At 37.7% G+C, this 25,907-nt stretch overlaps 1 protein-coding gene across 3 annotated transcripts; it reads left to right on the top strand.

Annotated features, from left to right (window-relative positions):
- The first annotated feature begins 1,151 nt into the window (after positions 1–1,151).
- zgc:123258 (uncharacterized protein LOC641502 homolog) lies at positions 1,152–16,446 on the top strand. 3 transcript variants are annotated; one of them, XM_040011309.1, is made up of 17 exons: positions 1,153–1,368; positions 2,819–2,929; positions 3,014–3,196; positions 4,506–4,595; positions 4,684–4,817; positions 5,130–5,299; positions 5,412–5,508; positions 6,115–6,216; positions 6,402–6,483; positions 6,736–6,810; positions 7,976–8,032; positions 9,522–9,569; positions 10,581–10,680; positions 11,126–11,206; positions 13,075–13,235; positions 15,209–15,242; positions 15,969–16,446. In XM_040011309.1, the coding sequence occupies exons 1-17, from the start codon at positions 1,315–1,317 to the stop codon at positions 16,007–16,009; spliced, it is 1,620 nt and encodes a 539-aa protein (XP_039867243.1). In that variant the 5' UTR covers positions 1,153–1,314; the 3' UTR covers positions 16,010–16,446. The 3 variants fall into 3 exon arrangements, with proteins under 3 accessions (XP_039867245.1, XP_039867246.1, XP_039867243.1); XM_040011311.1 differs by lacking the exon at positions 9,522–9,569 and having other exon boundaries at positions 1,152–1,368; XM_040011312.1 differs by lacking the exon at positions 15,209–15,242 and having other exon boundaries at positions 1,152–1,368.
- The last annotated feature ends 9,461 nt before the right edge of the window (positions 16,447–25,907 follow it).

The following is a 25,907-nucleotide window of genomic DNA, read 5'->3' as shown; positions in this document are numbered from 1 at the left end:
TGATAATAATGAATTACAGTCGTCCAGCCTGGAAGTAATAAATGCATGAACTAGTTTATCAGCGTCACTCTGAGACAGGATATTTCTAACTTTAGAGATGTTGCGCAAATGGAAGAAAGCAGTCTTACATATTTGTTTAATATGTGCATTGAAGGACATGTCCTGGTCAAAAATGACTCCAAGGTTCCTCACAGCATTACTGGAGACCAAGGTAATGCCATCCAGAGTAAGAATCTGGTTAGATACCATATTTCTAAGATTTTCAGGGCAGAGTACAATAACTTCAGTTTTATCTGAATTAAGAAGCAGAAAGTTAGCGGCCATCCAGGTCTATTTGTCTTTAAGACATTCCTGCAGTTTAACTAATTGGTGTGTGTTACCTGGCTTCGTGGATAGAGCTGCGTGCCATCTGCATAGCAGTGAAAATGTATGCTATGTTTTCTAATGATGCTGCCTAGGGGAAGCATGTATAATGTAAACAGAAGTGGTCCTAGCACTGAACCCTGTGGTTCTGTTGATATCTAATAAAACCCAGGAAACAGGTGCTTTGGACATAAATTGACTGCAGTTTTTCTTTGCCTTTGGTTACAGTAAAAACAAAGAGGCAATTTTACAAGAAAACAATTGTCAAATTTACAACAAAAAAAACCCATAATTGTGAGAAATTTTTAAAATATGAAAAATGAAAAAAGCCAATTTGCCAGACAAATCTGAAAAAATATGCTAATTTATGTAGAAGAATGCAAGATTACAAGAAAAAAAATGCCAATTTATGAGAAGAAAGAGGACAAATTCATTTTAAAAATGGCATATTTATAAGTTTAAAAAAAAGCTGGGTACAAGGAAAGGGTAATTGCATATTAATAAGAAAACAAAAGCAAATTGATGAGAAACTATGTCACATTTATGAGAAAATATCTGGTAAAAATAGAAGAAGAAAGTTTTCTTTTCTTAACTTTGAAAGAATTAGAGCTCTGTTTTAAACACTGGCCATTATAATTTATCTGTCACTTATTATTTAAGTGAAAGAAACTTAACTTAAACGTCTCCAAAGTTACACGGTGCTAAAATCGTGGTTAGTACGAGGAGTGTGTGTGCGTGTGCCATATGTGTTGTTGTTCTGACGCTTTGGGGTGAAACAGAAACTCGCGGCTCAGCAGGTTTATGTCACAAGCCGATACAGGAAGTCCCCCGGCAACTACTAGCCAGCTAAACCACAGCCATGATGGAACAGCTTATGGGGTAGAAAGTGTCGTCGTGCCGTAAAGAAGTGATTTCATGTTGTCTGGATAGGTAAAAACGAGTGGTAACAAGATGGAAGGAACTGTCGCAGTCGTATTTTTGTCGCTCCTTTGTTTAGCGTCGGAGGTAAGTTGGTGAATGTTGATAACTAGCTGTTGACGGGCCTGATAGCCAAACTTACCGACGAAAAAAACGGTCAGCTGTTAACGTTTTGAATAAATGTTGAGCATGTAGTCGGCAGACAGTGTTAGTCTCTATCTCAGGGATTGTGTTTTCTTGTAATACAACCGTTCAAACTGGGGTTAATTGTTAGCTCTCGTGTTCATTCCAGTTAGCCTCAGTGCGCTACGACACGGAAAACTGTTTTACTGCTCTGCTGTTAGGGTAAGGTTGTTTTAAAGAAAGCTGAAATGAAGATAGATATAACTGTGCTGGCCGTTTTAATCTAATTTTACCGAAACCATGGAACTTGAAGACGGTGATTTCCGCGACGTCACCAACAAGGAAGTGTTTACGTTTGGGTGAGCAGATCACAGCGCGGGTGTTCATGTGGGACTCTATACTAAAGCTGACAAGTGGCATGAAACTTTGAGATATCTAACTTTGAGAGTACAAAATAAAGTTTACGGATTACTGTGACAGCGATGATAAAATAATAAATAATAAAATAAAGTGATTAATAAGTGGCTGGGCTAAAATCCAAGTCCCCCCTCTTTAAAAAAAAAATGTATAAAACTTTTAAAGGAAAAAAAATCATGAGATCTATGCCCCAATGTATGAGCTAAATTTATGAGAAAATAATGTAAAATGTATGAGGAAAAAAACTTTCTGATAAATGTCAAATTTATGGGAAAAAGGACAGAAATTTTTTTTGGGGGGGGGGGGGAGAACAGAAAATATGAGAATTAAACTGGAAACTTCATAAGAGGAAAAGTGGCAGATTTACAAGAAAAGCTGGCAAGTTTTCCTTCAGTCATGTGTCCTATATAATATTAAAATATTTGTATATCCTAACATACATGGGCTGTTGGGCTGTTGTTGTTGAGATTTGATGGTGATAGTGTTGGAATTTACCTAGTTACTTTTAATTAATTATCCTATTTCATTAATAGGATGCTGTAGCATAAACCAACCCAATAAGCATTAGCAGATTTATAGTATCATCTAGTAGGTTGTAGATCTCAACACAGATGATGTAAGCATTGATGGGTTTTGTTTTTGTTTGTTGGGAAATGGGAAAGTGATGAACAAGATCCATTAGCTGGGGGAAAAAATTTGTTGTTCTTAACTCTCCAAATGCATCTGTGTGGGCAAATGCTTGAAGTACTCTTTATAAAAAAATAGATTATTGCACTTATGAATAGTTCAGAGCATAATGTGATTTTGATACCATTTTATACCATATTTTGTAATTATTTGTATTTGTCCCTTGGCTCAGTGTGAATGATTTATGACAAGGTACTCAATGAGCCTTAAGTGTGTTGAACATAGATAACATTTTACTGTCAAAGCAGGGCTGGGTTCAGATATTTTCCATATGTAGTGTATCAAAGGGGTACTATTTCTTTCTCAATAGATAAATGGCCAGGAAGCGATCTCGCATATTTCAAATGGAGATACTGAGAGGGAGTTCTGCATTGTTCACAATCACTCTTGGACCCCACTGGCACAGTCACTGAATTCTGCAGTAAGTTTTTCTATTTTACAGCTCTTTTGGTTGTGACACCTTTCCAAACACTGTCTTACTGTAAGTGTTAATGGACTTTTTCAGATGGAGTACCAGTTGGTGAATATGACTTCCTCTCTGCTGTGTGACAGCTCAGGGATCAATGCATCTTCAGTAATGGGCAAGGCTCTGGTGGTGATGAGGGGCAACTGTGATTTCAGCCAGAAGGCCCTTATCGCTCAGGGACTTGGAGCGATGGCTTTGCTCATTGCCAGCAATAAAACGCTGGTAAGATGTTAGCTTGATTAAGCTGATTTGAGATGTTCCTTTAATTTTTTTTTATGGTTAGTTATTATTTCCTCTTTGCTGCTTTTGGGTGATCAGAGAAGTGCGATAGACAAAGGCGTGATTCAGGAAATGATACAGATGTGGTGTTTCTGTGGGGATTTCCATCTAAAAATGCTTTATTGCCTTGTGAAATAGTTTGGTGTCATTGTAATTCATTCATCTGTTAACTAGACAATTGGAAATTTTATTGATTACTTTTAAATTATGACATGAATCTGCTTTATGTCTTCACAAACAGATACCTCATATTAGAGTTGCTGTTACACGGCCGACACCCAAGAGCATACATGTGTTGTTCACTTAAATTTAACTGAAGTCAAATTTTATTAACATTCATTTAATCAGGAGCTCCCAGTGAGATCTAATCCCTTTCACACGCAGGACCTGCCCAAGTTTGCACCCATACAAATTTAAAATATGTAAAAAATACAGTGTAAAAACAAGAAGAACAGCCCTGTCTCCTTTACTAAATACCTTATAATCCTTTCATATTTAACAATAGATCCATCCATCCATTCGCTTCCGCTTATCCTTTTCAGGGGCGCTGGAGCCTATCCCAGCTGTCATAGGGCGAGAGGCGGGGTATACCCTGGACAGGTCGCCAGTCTGTCGTAGGGCCAACACACAGGGACAGACAACCATTCGCACTCACATTCACTCGCACATTCCCACCTATGGGCAATTTGGATTAAACAATTAACCTATCCCCACAAGCTGCATGTCTTTGGACTGTGGGAGGAAGCCAGAGTAGCTGGAGAGAACCCACGCAAACACGGGGAGAACATGCAAACTCCACACAGAAAGACCCCGGCCTGATGGTGGAATTGAACTCAGGACCTTCTTGCTGTGTGGCAACAGTATATTTATGTTTAGATCTTCCTGCAAATGTCCAAGGTGACTAGTAACAGAAGAAGTAAACTGTAAGCTTACCCAGTATTGCTTTATTGAAAAATATATGCCAGTGTTGCATCCTGTGATCGGTGATCGCCAATCCACCAAATCATAAAGAGTGCATACACATCTGCCCTGTACTTCTGTCCCTGCACGAACACTTTCACAACAAAAGCAAGCGGTAAAACTGATACTTCTACCACCTCACAAAAAATTAAATTCTATGCATTTTAATTGATCTAGAGTCAATTTATTAAAAAAAGTCTCATCTCGAAGTGTTTTTTGTTTGTTTTATTGTTGCTCTATTATACTTGAAACATTCCCAAATCACTGATAATATTTATAAAAATGTCTTCAGATAATCCCATCAGCCAACGAGTCGGAGTACGCAAAGGTCAATATTTCTCTCGCTCTCATGAGGTACAGGGATTTCCTGGAAGCTTGGCAGGTCAGAGAACTTTTTATTTTTAATAAATCCTTTAATATGTCTTGTTTGAATCTGATGACCATTTTTAACTCTTTGCACGCGTCCTCAGGTCTTCGGGAATGAGATGCAGGTGAAGCTGTATGCTCCACCTTCCACAAAGATCGATCCAAGCATTGCAGTCATCCTGCTGATTTCCATTGGCACAGTTGTTTTGGGCGGCTACTGGAGCGGGGCGTGTGAGAGGTGAGATTTTTCAGTATTATACAGCTGTGAGCTGAAAACTCGTGTCTGTAATGATGTCTCATTAAAAAAAATAAACCAAACATAGCAGAAAACACATTGATTTATATATATTTTTTTCATATGCAGTCAAAATATCATTAACTGTGTAATGTCAATTGGTGATAATGATGTGAGCAAGTGACATTTAAATGTACTCTTGCTGAGATCATATGTATTGCATTGCTTCACATTTCATTCTGCCTGATGTTGTTTTGTTTCTTCTAATTCAAACACAGTTCAAAGAGGGGTTTTTTTTTTGTTTGTGTGTTTCAGGGAACGGTTGAATAGCGGTGCATCTGGAGGAGGAGGAGGAGGAGGAGGAGGAGGAGAAAGCAAAGCAGACAGTGGAGAGCTTTCACTGTACTCTCCTCTCAAAGTGGTTATCTTTGTTGCCTTGATGTGCGGGATGCTCGTCCTCATGTACTTCTTCTACAAAGTTCTCGGTTAGGGTTTTGTTGTTGTTTTTTGTTTTTTTTAAATCAGTTCCTGGTTGTTTAACAGAGTAATTTTACCTCGAGTTTTGGTGATATGATCTATTTATTTATTTTTCTCCAGTTTACGTCATTATTGTTATCTTCTGCCTGGCATCTGCCTCTGCGCTCTATAGCTGTTTTGATGCAGTGATGGACAAAATCGGTTGCGGCACTTTAAGGTATGAGCCTCAAACTTTGGAACCACATTAAATATACACCACATCATTGTAGTTAAAACATTAAATAGATATCAGACCTTTAGAAAGAGTTTTTACTATTGACTAGTTCCTGGCGACTAATTTTGAGTGAGATATTATTTTGTTTGTATTGAAAAACCTGGGGAAATTACTGCGTTAAAGTGACGAAAAGATAAAAATTAACGTATAGCAAATTGGTTGAATGTACGGTAGGTCAGTAAAATGAGGAGCTTAGCCATGTAAAAGTTAAAAATGAATTGTGAATTTCTCCAGAAGTCACAGAGGGGGGATGCTGTCGTTGAGTGAGTGGTTCACACAAATGGTGAGGTAAAATAATCTAGGCAGAAGGGGGAAATTAAGTACTGCAAGATCCAAGTGATTCGTGGATAGTAAAGGTCTGATTTTTGATGTGTTACTAACATTTAAAAAACTTTTTTTTTTCTGTTTTTATATTAAAAAGACCAGTGGTTTAAAGCTTGAAAAGCTTCAAACAAACATCAGCGTCTCGGTGAATGTGTGCAAGAATTTTACTTGTTTTGTTTTTGTTTCTTTGTTTCTACCTAAATGTGGCTCTGTGTCTTTTTCCAGGTTCTCTGTCCGGAATTGGAACTTTTCAGTGAGGTCTCTCTTGTTGGCTGCTGTGTGCATTAGCATTTCTGTGGTCTGGGGAGTGTACAGAAATGAAGACAGGTACACATTCACAGTCCTGTCAGTTTTCAGACATGGTTACACCACTGTGGTGGTGAATTTCTACAACACTGTAGGTTAAAATTACCCAGAAAATTGTAACAATGTTTATGAGACAGTTTATCCTGAAATAGCTACATTTAAAGTAATGAAAACCCTAAAGTCAAAGAGGTCTTTATGTCTTGCAGATGGATCTGGATTCTGCAGGACCTCCTTGGCATTGCTTTCTGCCTCAACTTCATGAAGACAATTTCACTGTCCAATTTCAAGGTATTTTTTCTTGTACAATGAATACTTGCACTGTAGTTGTTCTATTTATACAAATATATATTTGTTCATATTTATCAACACTTCCTGTAAGAATGTCAGGCAGTGCTCCATTCCTAAGAATTTTTGTTTTTTTCCAGTCTTTGATATTTGATTAAAAATGTTATCACACTCTCAAAGCTTCTAGCAGATTTCCTCACATGGAGTTTTGAGCCATGTAGTTGGTGATAATTTTTTCTTTCCAATGTCTCGAAGATCTGTGTGATTCTTCTGAGCCTCCTGCTTGTATATGATGTCTTCTTTGTTTTCATCACTCCTTTCTTCACTAAGGTATGTTTATCTTTATTTTTGTTTTTTATCTGTATCTTGTTGCTAAAGCAGTAATGTTGTTATTGATTTTTTTTAAAAATGAAGTTTTTGCTATTTCTCTGCATTTGCTGCTCTTATTGCCTCAAGGTCTGACACATTTGAGAATCCACTCATCAAATATTAGTTATACACTGAATTAGTTATTATTTTTTAATATGAAGTGAACCCTGCACACAAATTGATATGTACACCTTGGATGTTTTTGTCTATTAGCAAGTTTGTGCACAAACTACAAAAATATCACCCTAATTTAATAAAAATTAATGTAGATGTGTGGCATGGAAAAGGGAATAATACATTCTTATAGTTGAACCTTTATTTAACCAGGAGCGTATAAGCTGAGAAAGCCAAAAGTTTACTAATAAAACAAACAAGAAATTCCACAAAATAAGTTTATACATATAAAAAAGTCAGATGCAGAAACATCTAAAAACGTCAGAGCTAAAACATTTAAAACGTCAGAATAGAATCGTCTCAGGCAAAGAAGTAGCCATAAGGTTTATATATAACATTGGCAGCCATAAGAACACTTAAAAATGACTTACATTTATTTAGTTTGACTACCTCTGTGAAATTCTATTGTGGATCTGATCTGAGGCAGAAGGAGCTGTGAATTTCAGCTGTACTGAATTGAGGCAAAGTCTAGTTGTACTAGTTAGATCACTGGATGCCATGCCTGGATATAGATAAGTGAATCTTTACGGTTCAGGAATGCTTGAGCACAGTAGTGTGAGTGGTCCACAGGCCTGAGCATAGATTTTCACTTTTTCCTCAATGACAAACTGATGCTCTGCAGGAGTGCTTTTCAACAGCAAGAGTCTACGAAAGAGGGTGAGCGAAACAAACTGAAGTTTACTCCGGTTTATATGAGCACAAGCCATAAGGGGAGTGGGGATGTATAACAGTCGTGCTCAGGCGAGGCAACTATGTCTAGTGTGAGTACACTCTGTCTAAATTTTGGTTTAGATCTAGATCGCTTAGACAACATGAGATGAGGCATTAGCTTTTGCACTCTCTGAGGGCCTTTCTAACTGAGGATATTTTGCTCTGGTGTTTTAGTATGATGTTATTTCGTTTTCATTAAGTAATTTGATATGAATGCTTGGCATCTCCCCCTTTGCCACAGAATGGAGTAAGCATCATGGTGCAGGTTGCCCTGGGCCCAGATGCATCTGGAGAGAAGGTAAGCTTCCTGCATTGTTTCCCATCTTGAAGGGGAACTCCACCAAACTGTTTTTAGGGCTATTGTTAATTTGGAAAAAAAACCAATTTTTTTCTTCACAGCTGGCTTTATCCATATCCAAGTCTGACTGTACTGATGTGAATGCAAAATCTTTCACATTATGAGAGAATTTCTTCAAACAGCCCCCCCCCCGCGCGCGCACGCCATAAAGACTAGAAGGTCACTTAGAATTTTATTTTTTTTATATTTCCCATCCATGGAGCCAGACTTGTCTTTTAAACTGGTCTTGAGCAAAAATTCTCCAGGGTTTCTAAAGGTCTGCCAAAGTTTTTCTTTGGCCATTGGCTGATTTTTTTCACTCGTTTTCAGGGGAATGTTTATTAGGCTACTTAACACTGACCGATGAATAATTCAAGGCTAAAAAAAAGATGAACCTCTGTGTCTACGCTTAACAGACAGCTTAGAAAAAAGGCTGTTGGAAGTAAAGTTATTGGCTAAAAACCATATCTTAGCATGGTGTGCAGAGCGTCCTTAAAAAAATTAAGGAAGCTGAACAAGTAGAGAAGAAAAGAAGAAGTAACAGACTAAAAATATCTACCCTCATCAGATACAGTAACTGTCTAGAAGCAATTCTTAAGAAACAGGAGAAAATGAGACGAAGCTGAGGTATGCCAAATTCACAAGTGCTGGACTGAAAATCAGTGGCAACAGGTCCCATTGGGTGTTAAATCCAAATGATCAAAATGTACAAAGGAGGTCAGGAGGGAGGGACAATAGTGAATGTCTGCAGCCATCTGTAAAAGGCAGCAGAGTTTCTGTCAGAGTTTGGGGCTGGAGCAGCTTCATATTTCAGCACGAGAATGATCCCAGCAAACACACTTCCAACACAGTAAAAGCACACCTGGATAGAAAAAACACACAGTGGAACACTATTAGTCATCGATTGGTGTCCCCAGAGCCCAGACCTCAAAATTATTGAGGTAATGTGGGATCATCTTAACAATGAACAAAAGAAAAGGCAGCCAATACCCAAAGAAAAGCTTTTTGTCTTGTTCAAGAAGCCTAAGAGTCTTGGTTCAACCATCATGGAATCACTTCAACCATATTTTTTCATTTTCCTAGCAAAATATAAAAACATGAGGGCTAACTCAAGACTTTTCACACTACTGTATACATAAAAATTCACAGCCTACCCGGTAATTAAGGCAACATTTTATGTCTAATGGACAAACTAATCTGCATTGTAACTCTTCTTTTAATACTCAGATTCACTTGTATAAATTTGGGTTCAGGAAGTGGGTTTAAAAAAAAAAAAATCACTCTTTACCAGAGTCACAAACGGAGCACTATAAGATGGGCTTGGTGGAACTCCCTTACACGTTTGTTATGGCTTCATTAACAACCCAGCTGACATGGACTGCTTGTTGTAGATGCCCTGAGGGGAACAATAGACTAACTGTGCACTGGGGTTGGGCGGGTTCTGTCTTAGACACAAGGTGTGGAGATCCCCGCTGAACCCCAGCCTCCCTCTGAGAAAGTAAGGCTTGACTTGTTACCCATCCACTACTTTTTCCTTTTTTGTTTGGTTTTGTTTTTGTTGTAATGATAGCTGAGGTGGGTAGAGAGGTACGGTGGCGGTTGATGTTTTAGTCTGTGAAAGAACTAATTTTACGTTTTGATTGGGTAAATGTGTACATATGTTAAAATGTGTACATATATACATATGTTAAAATGATAAAAGGTTTGTATACGTGTATCAATATGCATGTCTGTCATGCATGTCCAGAAGGTGGTTAAGAAGAAACTAATATGATTAAAAATATCTTTTTGGCACGAGAAAGATGTGGGGTTTTTTTTGTTTGTTTGCAGCAAGTAATGTTGTGAGCTAGTTATGTGCACACGCATGTTTTTGTTACAGGATATTAATAAAAAAGGTGCATGGTGATGGGTGCTTATAAGTTACCACATTTTCCAGCAATATTGCTTAAGAAAGATTAGAGCGGCAGTTTTACAGCTCATTAATTAATCAGGAATGCATTATTTTCATACTCCTTGAGACAAATTGTTTTGTATTCTTATTGATTTGTGTAAAAATTGCCTACACACATGGTGACTAACTTTTTTTTTTCTTTGGTTTTCATTTTTTATTTTACTAAATTCCTGAGTGGGTTTGCTTGTTCTCGATCTTATTGTGGAAAAAATAAAAGTGGGAGGTAAGATTTAAGAAGTTCAGTTCAGGTATTACAAAAACACAATACAGACAACAATAAATGATAGCAGTCCTTTTGTTTAGAGCTTCGTTCTTATGTCTACGCAGACCGGATGGATTCTGAAATATGGAAATGAAAGATTTAGCTGGAAATGTCTGTGTATCAGAAAATATGCAAAGTAATCTACAGCAGTGTAGAAAAGTGTACCTGCTATAGGTTGGATTCAAGTAAAGCTAAGGGACGGCCGTCAGATTAGGTGGAACACAAAGACACTGAACAAGATTTCTGCTGTTGGCATTTTTGTCATTTTTAGCATCTGTAATGCTTCATTTTCTCAGCTTCCTGTGGTGATGCGTGTCCCGCGTCTCTTAGCCTGGGCTCAGAACCTGTGTATGATGCAGTTCTCCATCCTGGGTTACGGCGACATCATTGTCCCAGGTAAGGATATAGACGCTCTCACGGTTCACCTTTACACCACTGCTTATATGTGTGAGCATTTCTGTGTACAAACATTAGTTAGACATATGAAGCAATTCTTAACAATGTGTTAGATTTTGTTTTTAATACAAATAAAGGTTGTTTTTTTGCTAGTCTATTTCTTTGATTCAAAAACACAAAGAACAAAATAGGAAAACTAATTTAAAATTGCAACTTGATAGCAAAATGTTAGGGTGCTTACTCAATAAATGCAGAGTCCGTGGTTTGAGTTTAGCCAGACTCTTCTTTAGATTTCATATGTCTTCGGTTAGTCTCTTTACACCATTAACTGTAAATAGGGGGGGGAAATGAATGAGTCACTAACCCATACATACAGGATTTCATACTGGATGATGTATGTGTAATGATGAGTGGCTCTCACCCTGCATTGTTGTTGGACCCACAGGTCTTTTGGTTGCCTACTGCAGCAGGTTTGATGTTTGGATCAAGAGCAAGAGGAAAGTCTACTTCGTCAGTTGCTGCATAGGTATCACACATCTGTTATCATTTTGTTGGGTCTGTCATTAATTTTCATGGATTTAAAAAACAAACAAACACACACACACAATGTCTTGTGTAAAGTCATTGAATTTTGTGAAAAGGGGGAAAATATTCAGATCGGGGTTTGATTTTTGCCCAACCCCGATCTGTTTGAGTGAATTGCTGGTTTAAACGTACACTATTTCTTTTCTTTTCTTATTTTCTTATCATATTGCATATGATCAGTCATTTGTATTGACTGCCAGGACTGAACTCACGTTCTTCATATTGAACTTCATGCAATGTCACGCAAACGCTTATGAGCTCTTTTTAGTTTTATTACTCATAAAATGTGGTCTGATCTTCATCTATGTCAACATGACTTAACTGATAACATGAGAACATTTGTACATTTCATGTCTTTATTACACAAACTGAGAAATCATTCACAGTGCAGGCTGGAAAAGGCGAGTGAACTCTCGACTTACATGACTTGTAGAACCTCTTTCAGTCACAACGGTCTCCATCAGAAATTCTCAGAATTGCAAAATGTTTGGTTTTTTTTCCCTTTGTTTTTTTTTTTTTTCCTGGCTTTTTAATGCTGTGTTGTACCAATGCAAACACACTACCTCATTCACTTGGTCTCTGTTATCTCTTTGTTATACATACATATAAGCGCACAAAACAAAAAATAATATTGCATAGCAGTAATCTATAATATTTAATAGCATGATAATGGGACTGTGTGAATGCATATTTCCAACATTTAAGTGGTAATGTTTTTTCAATAATGTTTACAAAAAGCCCAGACTCACCCAATACCACTGCATCTTACTGACCTTGTTCTCAACAGAGTCAGTGACAACCTTGCTCAAATCCAAAGTCCTGTTGGTATACTCATCATGTTCTTCTCTCTCCTTCCTCTTTAAAATTGGCATACCAAACATAATTTATTGTGTTGCTGCACTGACGAAGTATTTTATAAGAACACTTGCAAACAGACCGTGATGTTCCTTCCACCGTGTTCTGCAGCTTGGATGACATTTACGTGTTGGTGTGCAATGCCTTGTACCTCCAAACAAGATTTATTTATTTATTTATTTATTTATTTTTATTTTTTTAGCTTAAAATGGTTCAATAGTTGGCCACAGAGCATTGTCTAAAAGTGGACTTTTGCAATCTTCATCCCACAGTCTGAAGATATGATTTTAGGCGAATGATGATCCTAAATTGGTCGTGGTGTGAATTTGAGCATGAGCCCCACAGCAAACTGACTATGTGTCGGGTCTCCAGCCCTCCAGCCCCTGAACTGGATAAGTGGAATAGAAGGCCTTTAGAAATACTTTACAGGCTTTTCCAGCTCATTACATCTCTGTAATTTATCTTTTGAACATTGTTGACATTGAAGTATAATTCAAACCGAGTAATCTCTCAAGGATAACTTTATTTAAAAAAAAAAAAAAAAAAAAAAATTACAACCCTTACTTCAAATGTCATCTTCTTAATTGGAGCACATGAGTCAAAGACAAGTCGTTAGCACAACTTTTTCCAGCTTGAACTGTTGATAACTACCTAGTTTTACTATTGAATACATGAATATAGCTTTTATGCATCATTTTGTTTGTTACCATTTTTATGACCTGCAAGTTCAATTCTCTGTACTTTCAAAGGGTTCACTTGTATTTAGCTGCAGTTTTACTTTTTAGTCTTTGAGGTTTATTAGCTGATGTAGTAATAAAGTTTTATTTACAAGTGCACTGAATTAGCTTTTTACTGAGTCTCTTTTTACACTTGTCAACTGAAAGGCTGCCATATAAAGCCAGGTGTAAGCTTTAAGTTTACCATATCTCTTTCCTTCTTCATATTTCTTTTTAGCCTATTTCCTGGGAATGATACTGACATTCATCGTGATGTTGCTGTCAGGAATGGGACAGCCTGCTCTGCTCTACTTAGTGCCCTTCACTGTGATAACTTCTGCTGTGGTGGCAGGCTGCAGGGGGGAGATGAAGCAGTTCTGGGCTGGAACCACATACCAGGTGAGAGGAGGAGAGGGAGAATTGTATTGGTGTTTTTCTATTATTCCAAAAAACGTCATTCCTCTTGTAGCTGTCATATTTGACTGTCAATACCGGTTCATTAAAAAAAAAAAAAAAAATCTGTCAACAGTTTGCTCTTTTTAAATCCAGAGGACGGAATAAGAAGTGTAGTCATAGACTACGTGATTATTAATAATTTACCTTACTAATATGGAAATCCTGACATGCTTTAGTTGTAGGCTGTCTTTGTTTACCATAATGAAATGACAATCCGTTAAAAAAGGAGGAAAAGGGAAAGATCACTTGTTAGTTTTCCTATGTGTTCCTGTGTTAGCTGGAGTTCTTGGAAGAAAACTTGACTGTTTGCTTGCTGGATTCTTGCAGAGCGAGTTTTTCTTGACTGGTAGCTGTTTTAAAACAAACAGAAAAATCTTGTTTGCTGTTAGCTGGAGTTCCATAGCATGCATCATTTCCAATTTACCTGTCAGCGGTTCATATACAAGTCAGCTGTGGAAAAAAGGCTGTTCAAAAAAAGTGCTTATATTATATTGAATTGCATGCTGGCCTCAAAGAATGCTGTTTATTCCAGGCTATTTTCCCTGTTGTCTAACTGTTTCCTGACCTTAAAAATATGTGACCCCCATTGTGACTGAGAATGGGTTTTAACTGGAACGGCTGCTGGCTTAAATGATGGTAAATGTGAAAACAATGATGATTATCTTTGCATGGATTTCTGTAAACTCTGACCTAATATACAATCCAAAAAACATGCATATTAGGTTAAATCTAAGTTGGGCATATTTGTAGATATGAGTGTAAATGTTTCTGTCCTTATGTTTTAGCCCTGTGATAGAACTCTCCAAGCTGTTCCCCGTCCCTCACCATGAACAGGCTCCAACCATTTGGTGACCCTGAATTGGAAAAGCAACTAGAAAATGGACATGATGTCTATAAATTCTGTTTTCCAGACATGTCACTTGGAAATTTGCAGAATACTGTAGCAGTGTTATTCAGCTACCTCTCCTGTTAATCTCAGTGATATTAGACTAGATAAACCACATGTCCAGCAGTTCTGATCCAACTTTAAGGTTCATTCTGACTAGAATCTGTAACAGCTGGAGATGGTGTACCAAGCAAAAAGTATTTACAATATACTGAGAAATACATAATAAACAGAGAATTAAAAAGAATGACAGTAGAATCAAAATTAATGAAATGTTGGAGAGCAAGAATAAATTAAGCCTGCTTTTGAAGGAACAGAAGAAATACACCAGTTAAACTGGAAAGGATAATGAAACCAAGTGTGTTTTTAGTTGAGATTTGAGTACTTAATGAGGTTGACTCCTTGGTCTTAAATGGATCGTTTTTACAGTGAAAACCAGTCTCCTTCTTTGAACTATTAAAAGCTGTTGATCAACTGACCCAAGCATATGGCATGGCACATAAAATGATAACAAATCTGATAGATAAGCCGATTGTAGCTTATCTAAGCTGATTGTTGCTTATAAGATGATTGTTGCTTGTGATAGACGGGACCATGCAATCACTAAATATAGAAGCAACTCAGCAGGGTTCAAGGATGTTAGGAACTGGTTTTATCGTTTGTTTAATGTTTGAGCTTGTTAAATCAAAAGAATAAAACCAAGCATCTAAACGATACCTTTAGTTCTGAGATTGCCTTTATGATACAAAGACAGCCATCAGTCAAAAATATAACTTGAAATTTATTTCTCACACGAGAGAGGCTTATTATGTTTGAAAGGTTTAGGGAAATCCATGCAGCCAATATGAAAATATCTGTGGTTCTCACATTGCCATCCAGACATTCAAAGTCATCACAAAACATTAAACTTGTAACACTCTGGCAAGGCTGGGTGAATGTGTGGGCGCGTGTGTGTACGTATGTCCATGAGAGTGAGACACGCACAAACTGTAAAAGAGAGACAATTCTGACCTGGCTTCATTTTCACCAGGTCTTGGACTCATCCAGGGAACCTTTGCTGCCAGGTGTGCTTCCCTCCAAACCCCAGACCTCTCCCCTGCAACGCTCCTGTCATTAATGTCACTTACTGCAGTGCCTTATTGTCTCTTATCAGCTTCTTTATCACCCTTTGTTTTGACATTTTAACTCCTGATTTCCAGGGTCAGTTTGATATTTAAAGACAAACTACATATTAACTCTTTTAAAATTCAAATACATTTTAGGACAGAAGTTTGAGTGTGAAATAATACACCATTTTAGCCATTAGGTGTCTCCAGTTGACTGAAAATAATCTTTGATGTGTCTAAAGTGACTCGCAGTGATATGATAAAGTGGACTTGTCTAAAAGCTTTGGCCCTGGAATGACATTAACTTATTTCCTTTTTTTTTTTTTTTTTTTTTTTAGTTTTTTTTTTTTTTAGTTTTTTGTTTGTTTGTTTTTGTCCTTTTTTGTTTCCTTTTCCACTCTCTGCTCATTCCAGCTTTTTTTCAATGGACAGGATTTAATAACTGCCCGATCCTTCATGCAGTTCCCAATGTGTTCATGTTGCCCTTTGCATGATTTTGCTTGCAGTTGACGTGGGAGAGCTGTGGCATGAATTTTTGAATGCATTATCTCTGTTGTTTGTTATTAGTAGAACAAATCATATATGCCAGCTTGCATTATAAATTCAAATGCTGCCTATGAGTCTGCCTTTCTTACTAAACTAAAAGATTAAAGTAAACATTAACATGTCTTTCCTTTTCTTTAGAGAAAAGAACTGACCGATCCGTAGACGGCGAAAGATGCTGACTTACAGTGTTGAATATGGACTCTCTTCTTTGTCTTTTTTAAAATCTCAATTTAATATTACATTTGCAAAGCAAGGGAACACATGTTATTGATCAAATGATCCTTCAAGCAGTACATTTTGATTGATGTGAAAGGTAAATGAATGCTGTGTAGATGCAACTGAGATATTAAAGTGATTAAAAACACATGCTTAGCGCCTGAAAGTTCTGTCAGGTTCACTTTGAGAAAAACATAATGACAACTTTGCCTTGGTGATGATTGAGAATAAGAACGCACTTTATAATATTCAGCTTGGCAGTTGTTACATCATTGGGAATGGGTTTGGGCTTTAAATTACTTGTAGCTATTTTGATAACTAGGGTTTGTGTGTAACCTGTTTGTAAGATGTGATTTCTTTCGTTGCCTTATATTAAATAAAAAAAACGAATTGTATTTCATGTTCTTGTCTGTAGCTTTCTGATTTTTAATTTGTGACTTTTAAGTGAACAAAGTCTTCCTATAGGTGAAGTGCACAACAACCCCAGTTCTGTGTGTGCGTTTGTGTGTGTTAAATTCTTTAACAAGAATTTTAGCGTATTCTTGTTAAAATGTAAGTTGCTGTTGTGGGGAAAAAAAATAAGCCAGTATATATTTCACAGGTTTTTCCCACCTTTAATATGACCTATAACCTGTACATTTCACACAGTGCTTGGGTTGTTGTTCTGAAAGGTAAAATTGCTCTTCCATGTCAGATTTTTAGCAAACGCCAGATGATTAGAGACATGAATAAAACATAAAAAAAACCAAACATAAAATCCTAGTAGTGTTTTTTTGTTTTTGTTTTGTTTTTTTAACTGTAAAAACCACAGACGTGTTGAGTAAATTATTTTTATAACTTTAAATGCTAATATAAATTGTACATTTTGAAAACTTACATTTTGTAAACACATACAACTATTTATCAACAAATGCAGCAAATACACCTGGTGTTTTTTTTTTGTTGTTTTTGTTTGTTTTTTGTTTGTTTTTTTGTACAACCATTTAAAAATATTACTATAATGAAAATGAGAGAACAATCAGGTGTCTTAATAAGATGCCCCACAAATTATTTGTGCCAGTAAAAAAAAAAAAAAAAAAAAAAAAAATATTTGTCTGCCACAAGACAGAGGAGAACACCACAGCAATAAACCTGCAGGCCTGACAACAGGAGGTGTATCACACCTCTTTTCCACCTGGAGACAGCATTTGCATTGCAATCTGCCTTTGTAAATGGACTGATTCTTATATAGCGCTTTTCTACTCTCCTGGAGTACTCAAAGCAAGTACAACATTCCACATTCACCCAGTCACACATGCACTTTCTTCTAGACTTCTGCGTGCTTCCTAACTACATTCATACACATTCAGACTCCGATGTTGCATCGGAGAGCAACTTGGGGTTAGTATCTTGCCCAAGGATACTTGACATACAGACTGGAGGAGCCAGGGATCGAACCACTAACCTTCCGATCAGTAGGTTAGTGGTTTGTCACAGTCATTAGTGCCCTCACTGACACACAAAACAAAACAACGACTACATAACAGACTAACTACACACTCCACACTAAACCTCACAAATCCCTCACATCTCAAAACTCGCTATCGATATCTCTCTGTCTCTCTCTTTCACTTGCTCGTTCTGTCTCTCTGCCATCACTCCTAAAACCTTCCCCTATTCCTAAACAACCAAATCCCACGCGTTTTTTTTTTTATTTATTTTTTTTTATAAATTTTATTTTCAGTCACAGCAGCATGTTAACAACAGAACATTGAACATACAGTAGTTTGCTGTTCAGTATTTACAATACCCCAAAAGATAACAGAAATAGAGAAGGAAAAAACAAACAAACCAAAGAAACCCCTACAAAACAACAAAAAACAAACAAACAACAACAAACAAATAAAAAAATAAAATGTATAAGGGACATTCAGTGCACAGTTAACTATGATAGTGATATAGAGATATGGCATCCGGTCATGATAAGGTGGTCATTTTAAATGTTTCCATGTACATCAGGAATGGCTGCCATGCCTTAAGAAATTTGGTGGTTGAACCTGCCAGTGTATATCTCATCTTTTCTAAATGTAAAAACCTCATGAGCTCCGCAAGCCACTGTTCATGTGTGGGAGGAGCTTCCTGCTTCCATCTTAAAAGTATAAGGCGCCTTGCGATAAGTGAAGCAAAGGCAATAGAATTCGAATAGCATTTTGGCAAAGTGATGTCTTGAGGTATCACCCCAAAGATAGCCGTTAGAGCAGAAGGATCATATTTAACGTTATACATCTCTGACAGAGTGTTAAATATAGACACCCAATAGTTATGAAGATTGGGGCATGTCCAAAAGGTATGAAGGAGCGAACCTGTTTCTGCTTTACATCTGTTACACAGAGGGTCAGCTCCTGGATAGAACTTGGCTAACTTTTCCTTGGAGATGTGTAATCGGTGTAGGACCTTAAATTGAAGGAGCCCATGCCTGGCACATATCGAAGAAGAGTGTACCCTCTGGAGAAAAGATTGCCAGAGCTCATCTGTTATAGTCATCCCAAGGTCTTTCTCCCACTGTGCTTTAAGGATGAAGAGAGAAGGAGATTGAAGATCTAATAGTATAGCATAGATTTCTTTAATCGCCCCTCTCTTATGAACGTTTATATTAATAATTTTATCCAAAGAAGTTTCCTCAGGTAGTTCTGGAAATGAAGGAAATCGACTCTTTACAAAGTGACGAATTTGTAAATAGCGGAAAAAATGTTGCCGAGGAACATTAAACTGCTTCAGGAGCTGCGTGAATGAGGCAAAAATCCCATCTACAAAAAGGTCTTTGATATTTCTAAGGCCATTACTTTCCCATATTTTAAAGGCAGAGTCCATCATGGAGGGTGGGAACATATGATTTGAGCAGATAGGTGCTTTAATTGACATTAAGTGTAACCCCAACCTTTTCCTACATTGCACCCAGATTCTGAGCGAGTCATACAACAAAGGGTTACGTTTATAGGTGTATAGTTCTAATGGGAGAGCTGAACTCAACAAAGCTGATAGGCAAATTTTGCCACAATTGGATGACTCAATTTGGAGCCAAGCTGGAGTCTCTGTAGTAACATTACTCATCCAGTACAGCATATTACGAATATTTGCTGCCCAATAATAAGACTGAAAGTTTGGCAAGGCTAATCCACCCATTGGCCTCTGCATGAAATCTTTACGAATTCGTGGACTTTTGCCATTCCAAATAAATGCAGAGATATGCTTATTCAGTGTTATAAAATACTTATTGGGTAAGTAGCATGGGATACATTGAAATAAATAAAGGAACTTGGGTAGTATGTTCATTTTGATAGAATTGATGCGGCCAATTAATGACAGTGGTAAATTGTTCCATCTCTGAAGATCTGTCTCAGTATTTTTAAGCAGCGGGACAAAGTTTCTTTCATAAAGATCTTTGTATGAGTGGGTAACCTTAACCCCCAGATAGGTCACATACCCTGATTTAACGTTAAATTGAAAATCAGAAAATGAAATCTTTCTGGCTATAGAGTTGACACAGAGAAGTTCACTTTTATGCAGATTCAACTTGTAACCTGAAATATTACCAAAACATTCAAAAATGGCAAGAGCACGGGGAAGAGAGCACAAAGGCTCTGACATATACAGCAGGAGGTCGTCAGCATATAAGGATATTTTGTGCTCCTGGTCACCTCTGAAGATGCCCTTAATGCAACTGTCAGCTCGCAGTTTAATCGCCAGTGGTTCAATTGATAATGCAAAAAGTAGAGGGGATAAGGGACAACCTTGTCTCGTACCACGGAGAAGTGGGAAATAAGAAGAGAATAACGAATTTGTTCTAACACGTGCCATAGGTGAGGAGTAAAGTAACTGAATCCATGAAATGAAATTAGGGCCAAATCCAAATTTATGCAGAGTATAAAACAGATAATCCCACTCCACCCGGTCAAATGCCTTCTCAGCATCGAGTAATAAGGCAATTTCAGGGGTTGTAGTTGACTTGGTGTGTAATATGTTTAAAAACCTGCGCAGGTTGAAAAAACCATGCCTACCCTTCACGAAACCTGTTTGATCTGGAGAAATTAACAATGGTAGATATTGCTCTAGCCTGAGAGCAAGTGTTTTTGACAGTATTTTTAAATCTACATTTAAGAGTGATATAGGACGATATGATGAACACTCTAATGGATCCTTATTTGGCTTCAATAGGAGTGAGATGGTCGCTTGTCGAAGCGTTAGGGGAAGACATTTTGAGACCAATGACTCAATGAACATGTCTCGTAATAAAGGTGATAAACTGTCTTTAAAGGTCTTGAAAAATTCAACCGGATACCCATCCGGACCCGGGGATTTGCCATTCTGCATTGAGCTAATCGCCAGTTTAATTTCTTCCACCGTAATTTGCTCCTCCAATTGGTCTCTGAATGCCGAGGTTAAAGTCGGAACTGTCATTCCATCAAAAAAAGCCTCAAACAGTCCAGGCGTGTTTAAAGATTCAGAATCATAGAGACTGGAATAGAATATTTTGAAACTCTCATTTATTTTTTGTGGTGTAGTGGTGACATGTCCAGATTCAGTCCTAATTTCAGGGATTATACGAGTTGCTTCTGATTTACGAAGCTGATGTGCTAAAATTTTAGATGCTTTTTGTCCGTGCTCATACCATCTTCCTCTAGATTTAAGAATCATAGACTCTGACTGCTGGGTTGAGATTAAATTAAATTCAGTCTGTAACGTTAGTCTTTGTTTATACAAATCTGGAGAGGGGGTTGTAGAGTGTTGCTCATCCAATTGCGAAATAAGGTGTATCAATTCAGAAAGACGTTTCTGTTTCTGTTTTCTAGTATATGAACAGTATGATATAATATGGCCCCGTAAGAATGCTTTTAAGCTTTCCCAAACCGTACTATAGGCCATGCCAGGCGTAATGTTTGTTCTTATAAAGATATCAATTTGTTTGGAAAGATATTCCACAAACTCCTTATCTGACAAAGAAAGAGGATTGAGTCTCCAGGAGTACACAAAGGGTTCATCCGGGAAGCCGAGTTCCAAAACAAGTGGACTGTGATCAGATATTACTATGCTACTGTATTTACAAGTCTTGATATTGGGAAGCAATTTTTTGTCAACAAAAAAGTAGTCTATACGAGAATACGTTTGATGCACTGCAGAAAAAAAGGAATATTGTTTAGTGGAGGGGTAGAGAAATCGCCACGCATCAACAGCCCCATAGGTTTGTAAATAACACGCGTTGACTTTTTTAAAAAGAATTGGTCGACATGCTACATTTTTCCACCAGTAGGAAAGAGGTGGCTATTTTTTTTCTTTAGTGTTTTTGTGCTGTCCTTAGAAAATGCTTTAAAAACAAAAACACACAAAATGAGACAATAGTATTTAGAAAAAAATGCTTATATATATATTTTTTTATCTTAACTCTGGATTTAGTGGTCTGTCATTAAAATTTAAAAACCGGTGTATACTTTGAAGTCTGAACTTTCAACACAGGCTGAAATAGAGACTCAGCGTGGCTGCAGCTTATTGGAGCTTAAAGTCATCTTAAATCAGTTATGTGATTTGGAGGTGCTGTGTGTCCGTGGACCCCAAAAGGTTAATAACACTCACCTTTATTCCATTTCCAGAGTGCACCAACCAACCACCTGTGTGAAATAGGGCTGGGTATTGTCACTGATTTCTACGATCGATTTGATTCCAATTCACAAGGTCCTGATTCGATTCGATCCACGATTTTGATTCAATTTGAATTGGGGAAATTTTGTCTCAGACAGTCAGAAATATTATAATTCTGATCATTTATCAGTACTGACACTTGTGAAACTTCATCAGAGGTGTAAGCATCACAGCAGATGCCAAAGTACCATGTCAAAGTACCTGAGGATAAAACAGAAAAACATTAACGAGATTTTTCTGGCCTGGCTTTTTATAGCAGATATCCTTAAAAATATTCTGCAGTAGAACAAAAACAAAAGAAAACCATGCATCAACATACGAACATTACCTGATGCTGCTGAAGTGAAGCAGAGCAAAGTTACAGAGGTTTGATTAGAGACACAGCTAAGTGTTTTGCAATGTGCCATCATTTTAAAAAGTTTACATTTCTTCTGTATTGAACAGCAGAAATGGCACTTTCTTGTCGGAGGTCATTAAAAAAACACTGGCCGACAGCGCTGTACACAACGGTAGACAGGTGGGTAATAAGAAAGCAAATAATGCAGAAAATTTTGATTTTTAGATGAGAAACTGTTCTTAAAGTACACTTAGAGAGAGCTGTACAGGAACTGTGATTTTATTGTGGTGGAAGCAAAACAGCAAAAGTAAGAGGAAATTATCAATATATCCAGTTTTAGAATTTATAATCACTTTTAACTGTAACTACGCTCAAAGTGCTTATGCTATCTTATTTTAATAAACAACACTGTCATATGCAAAACTAGAGTAGCACTTGTGGTGGCAAGAGATGATTTTAGGATGGTACATGCCACCCCATGCCACCCTTCTAGATCCACCCCTGCCCTGGACCCGGTTCTTCCTAGTGATGGTAAATTTGATTCTTTTTACTGAATCGAGTTTTAATGAGTCACTCACCAAAGTGAATTGGATTTTTTGAGTCATTTGATTCACTGAGTCAGTTGACCAGAGAGTGCAAAAAATGTACATTTTCATGTATATCCTACTGCTAAGATGAGTGATTCTAAAAGAAAACAACTATTTGATAGAGCAAAAAACAGCAAAAACATTTCTAAAATTAAGCAATTTCCTATCAAAATTGCTTAATAAACATTTATTTTGTTTATTTTTATTTTATTAGTATTTTCCTTAAATGTGTCAAATATATATTTTCTCATCTAAATGTCCACTGAGCTGTGAGCCAGGGGGCGGTAATGCGCCTTAACATTGGTTGCCAACCAAGAATGATTCAGCACAGGAGGGAGGGGGGTGAGCGAGTCCTGAGCGATTCGCTCGCTCTATGATTCAGCACAGGAAGGGAGGGGGTGAGTAGCTCAAATGTGCTGTTAGCATGTTAGAAGAGCGATGCTACTGTGAACCAAGGAGCTATTGTTTTGATGTGAGCTTCTACTCAGGGTTTTTTCTTCCAGTTCAGAGCAGAATTTTTTTTGTTAAGATACTGGATGTTGTGTTTTTCTCCACAATTTTAATTATAAGCTAGATATATTGCTGCTAACAGCAACAGGGATGAGTCAGTTGGGCTTGTGAATCATGATTCATGAGTCAGTAAAGTGATTCTCGAGTATTGAACGATTCGTTCATGATTCGCGCATCACTAATTCTTCCTGTGGAAAGGGAGTTCTTCCGCCCCAACGTTACCAAGAGCTTGCTTAAGTGGGATTGCTGGATGATGGGGTTGTAGGGTCTTTATCTTAAAACGTCTCGCAACAGTTGTTAATACGGGTTTGCACTATATGAATAAAACTGAATTTAATCGCTTTAGCGTACGTCACCTCGTGGCGTCTTCGTAAAAAACAGAGGAAATAAAACAAAGCGCACATGTGGCTGCTGGCTCCGCCTCCGCCACGTGACGATGAGCTGGCTGAGTCAGCCGGCTCGTCATGCAGCGTCAGTCTGGAGTCGCACAATTATGAAAAGGCAACCTTCCGTTGGAGCTGCACCCGAAGCGGATCTCTCCAACGTCTACCAGGCTTTCCTTCCAAGGCTAACTGAGAGTACCGCTGATAGATGGATAAAAGCCACGACAGAGCTCTTCCTGAGTCTCAACGGTGAAGAGAATGGTATGTGAAGCTCTCCGGGTGGTCAGCTGCCACCCCTGGGTTTTATGTTCTGGTTAAATTGGCGCGGAGGATCATCGTGACTGATCGAGGTTTGAGTGGCAGGTTCCCCCCAATGCATGCTGTCTCCTGCCTGGTCAGGTATCCAGCTGGGGTCGCGGTGACGCTTTGCCGTTTTTTCCCCTTTAATCGCTGCATGGGTGTTGAGTTGACACATTGTAACGTGAAGGTAGTGTGCGAAGAGCGCACAGTGACACATCGTCTAGCAAAGAAAACTCCAAATCACACACGGGCGTAACGTTAGGAGGCTAAATAGCTAGCGAGCTAGCGCTATACTAAGCTAACAAGCTAGTGGAGCAGCAGCAGCAGTAGCAGTGGTAGCTGGCCGATATGAGCAACGCTGTCTTTGAGCTTTTCTTCACCTCACGATCATTTAGACCTGATAATATCAGCTAGCACTTGTTTAAGACGTTTCCTTTAGCTGTCTCAGATGTCAGACAAGACACGCTGTCATTACCACCAACAAGTCAATGCAACCCTGAGTGGCTGCCAAGTCTGCGCAGACGTGCCAGCGTCAGGAAAAGTAAAGTGGTGTTGAAATGCTCATTTTATTAGCTCAGGTTTTGGTGAAACGCCTGTATTTCTGCTCATGTTGGGCTGGACCTGAACGTTTCAGGCCTGTTGCAGTCATTGTTGTGGTTTTATTCCTGGAGAGCGTCAGAGAGACAGGGAGGAAAAATAACATGGAATTGGTTTAAACAACTGGGTTCGAGCCGAGCGCGTGCGCGACGACTATTAAAAAGTCGTCATCAATGGAGTGTCGATTCTAGGATTCACCATGGCAACCGTAGAGGAGAATGATGTCCTTGGTAACGTCCGCTGGGACTTATATCTGTTTGTGTATTTCTCTGAATATACTCGTAATGTTTTTCGTGCGTTTAAAACCTACAAGGGCCCTCCAGAAAGTATTAGGGTCACATAAAAAATATTTTATTGTCATTTCACCTGTACAGGGAAATTGTATGTTATCTTAATTCAGACATCAAAGAAAAAAAAGACTTAAATAATCTACAACAATATACAAGATATTTTACTTTTATATTCTATGAGCATTGATTGCCAGATTGATTCTCTTAAAAAATGTGTTTATTGTTTTTATATCCTGGATCATCTGCTAGCCTACGCTCAAACAGAAAGTGTCCAGTGTGGGATTCATCTTTTATGATGATCCTGTTGGTTTTTTTTGGGGTAATGGGAACTGTAACGATCTTCTAAGGAGGGCGTCTGATGATTTGATCAAACCCTTTCGTCTTTGCAACTGAAGCTGTCAGAGTAGACGGAGACACACACACACACACACACACACAGTATGTTAATATGCCCTCTTAGGAGCAGACGTAGAAGGACATAAGCAGTTTTTGGGTAAGGTGACTCTTTCTGGTGATCATCACGAAGTAAAGTATGTGTTGGTTGTTTTTCAGTTTTTACTCTCAGATTTTCTGCTTTATTTTCAAAATGCAAATGAAATATTTTTTAAATATTTTATCGTAATGAGACTCTAATACTCCGTTTGAGGGTTTTGGCCTTCCACCAAAGAAAAATCACCAGGACTGTGATTAAAATATATTTAACCAGCATTTTCTTAAAGTCCAGTTTAATTTACCGAACTTAAACACATCTTTATTGTTAAAATGCTAATGATAAAAGGAAAACATTGTCTTCTGTTTGCCAGAAAAACGCTATAAAATTGTCGGTCCTACACACCCTAAAATACTGTTAACATGTTAATTACAATTCTGTATTTTTTTATATTACGTATTTAATGATTGGACTGCAGTATTAATAATAAGCCTGTTAAATTATACTTTCACACCGTCAGCAGCATTGAAAGTTTTCATTCCTGGTTTTGGTCTTGCTTTTACCTTTATTAATTTTTTTTTTTAAGTTCCTCATATTTGTATCCAATCATAGTTTCTTCGTTTTGTAAGGAGAAAAATAATCTACACCAGGGATGGGCAATTATATTTTCCAACGGGCCACATCAGAAACTGGAACTGTTGTACTGTGTAAGTTTACAAAGAGATAATATTGTTAAGCTGAAGTCAATTCTGCT

Source organism: Simochromis diagramma, unplaced genomic scaffold (genome assembly GCF_900408965.1).
Source record: "Simochromis diagramma unplaced genomic scaffold, fSimDia1.1 OVJJ01000603.1, whole genome shotgun sequence".
NCBI classification, from domain to species: domain Eukaryota; kingdom Metazoa; phylum Chordata; class Actinopteri; order Cichliformes; family Cichlidae; genus Simochromis; species Simochromis diagramma.
The sequence above is the reverse complement of the archived record's forward strand: the minus strand, read 5'-3'. Positions and strand labels throughout refer to the sequence as shown.

Bases quoted from the DNA above. Each gene is read 5' to 3' on its own strand.
- zgc:123258 (XM_040011309.1), top strand. From the start codon at position 1,315: ATGGAAGGAACTGTCGCAGTCGTATTTTTGTCGCTCCTTTGTTTAGCG. The intron at 6,484-6,735 runs GTATTTTTTCTT...AATGTCTCGAAG, and splicing joins TTTCACTGTCCAATTTCAAG to ATCTGTGTGATTCTTCTGAG. The intron at 15,243-15,968 runs GTGTGCTTCCCT...CCTTTTCTTTAG, and splicing joins CAGGGAACCTTTGCTGCCAG to AGAAAAGAACTGACCGATCC.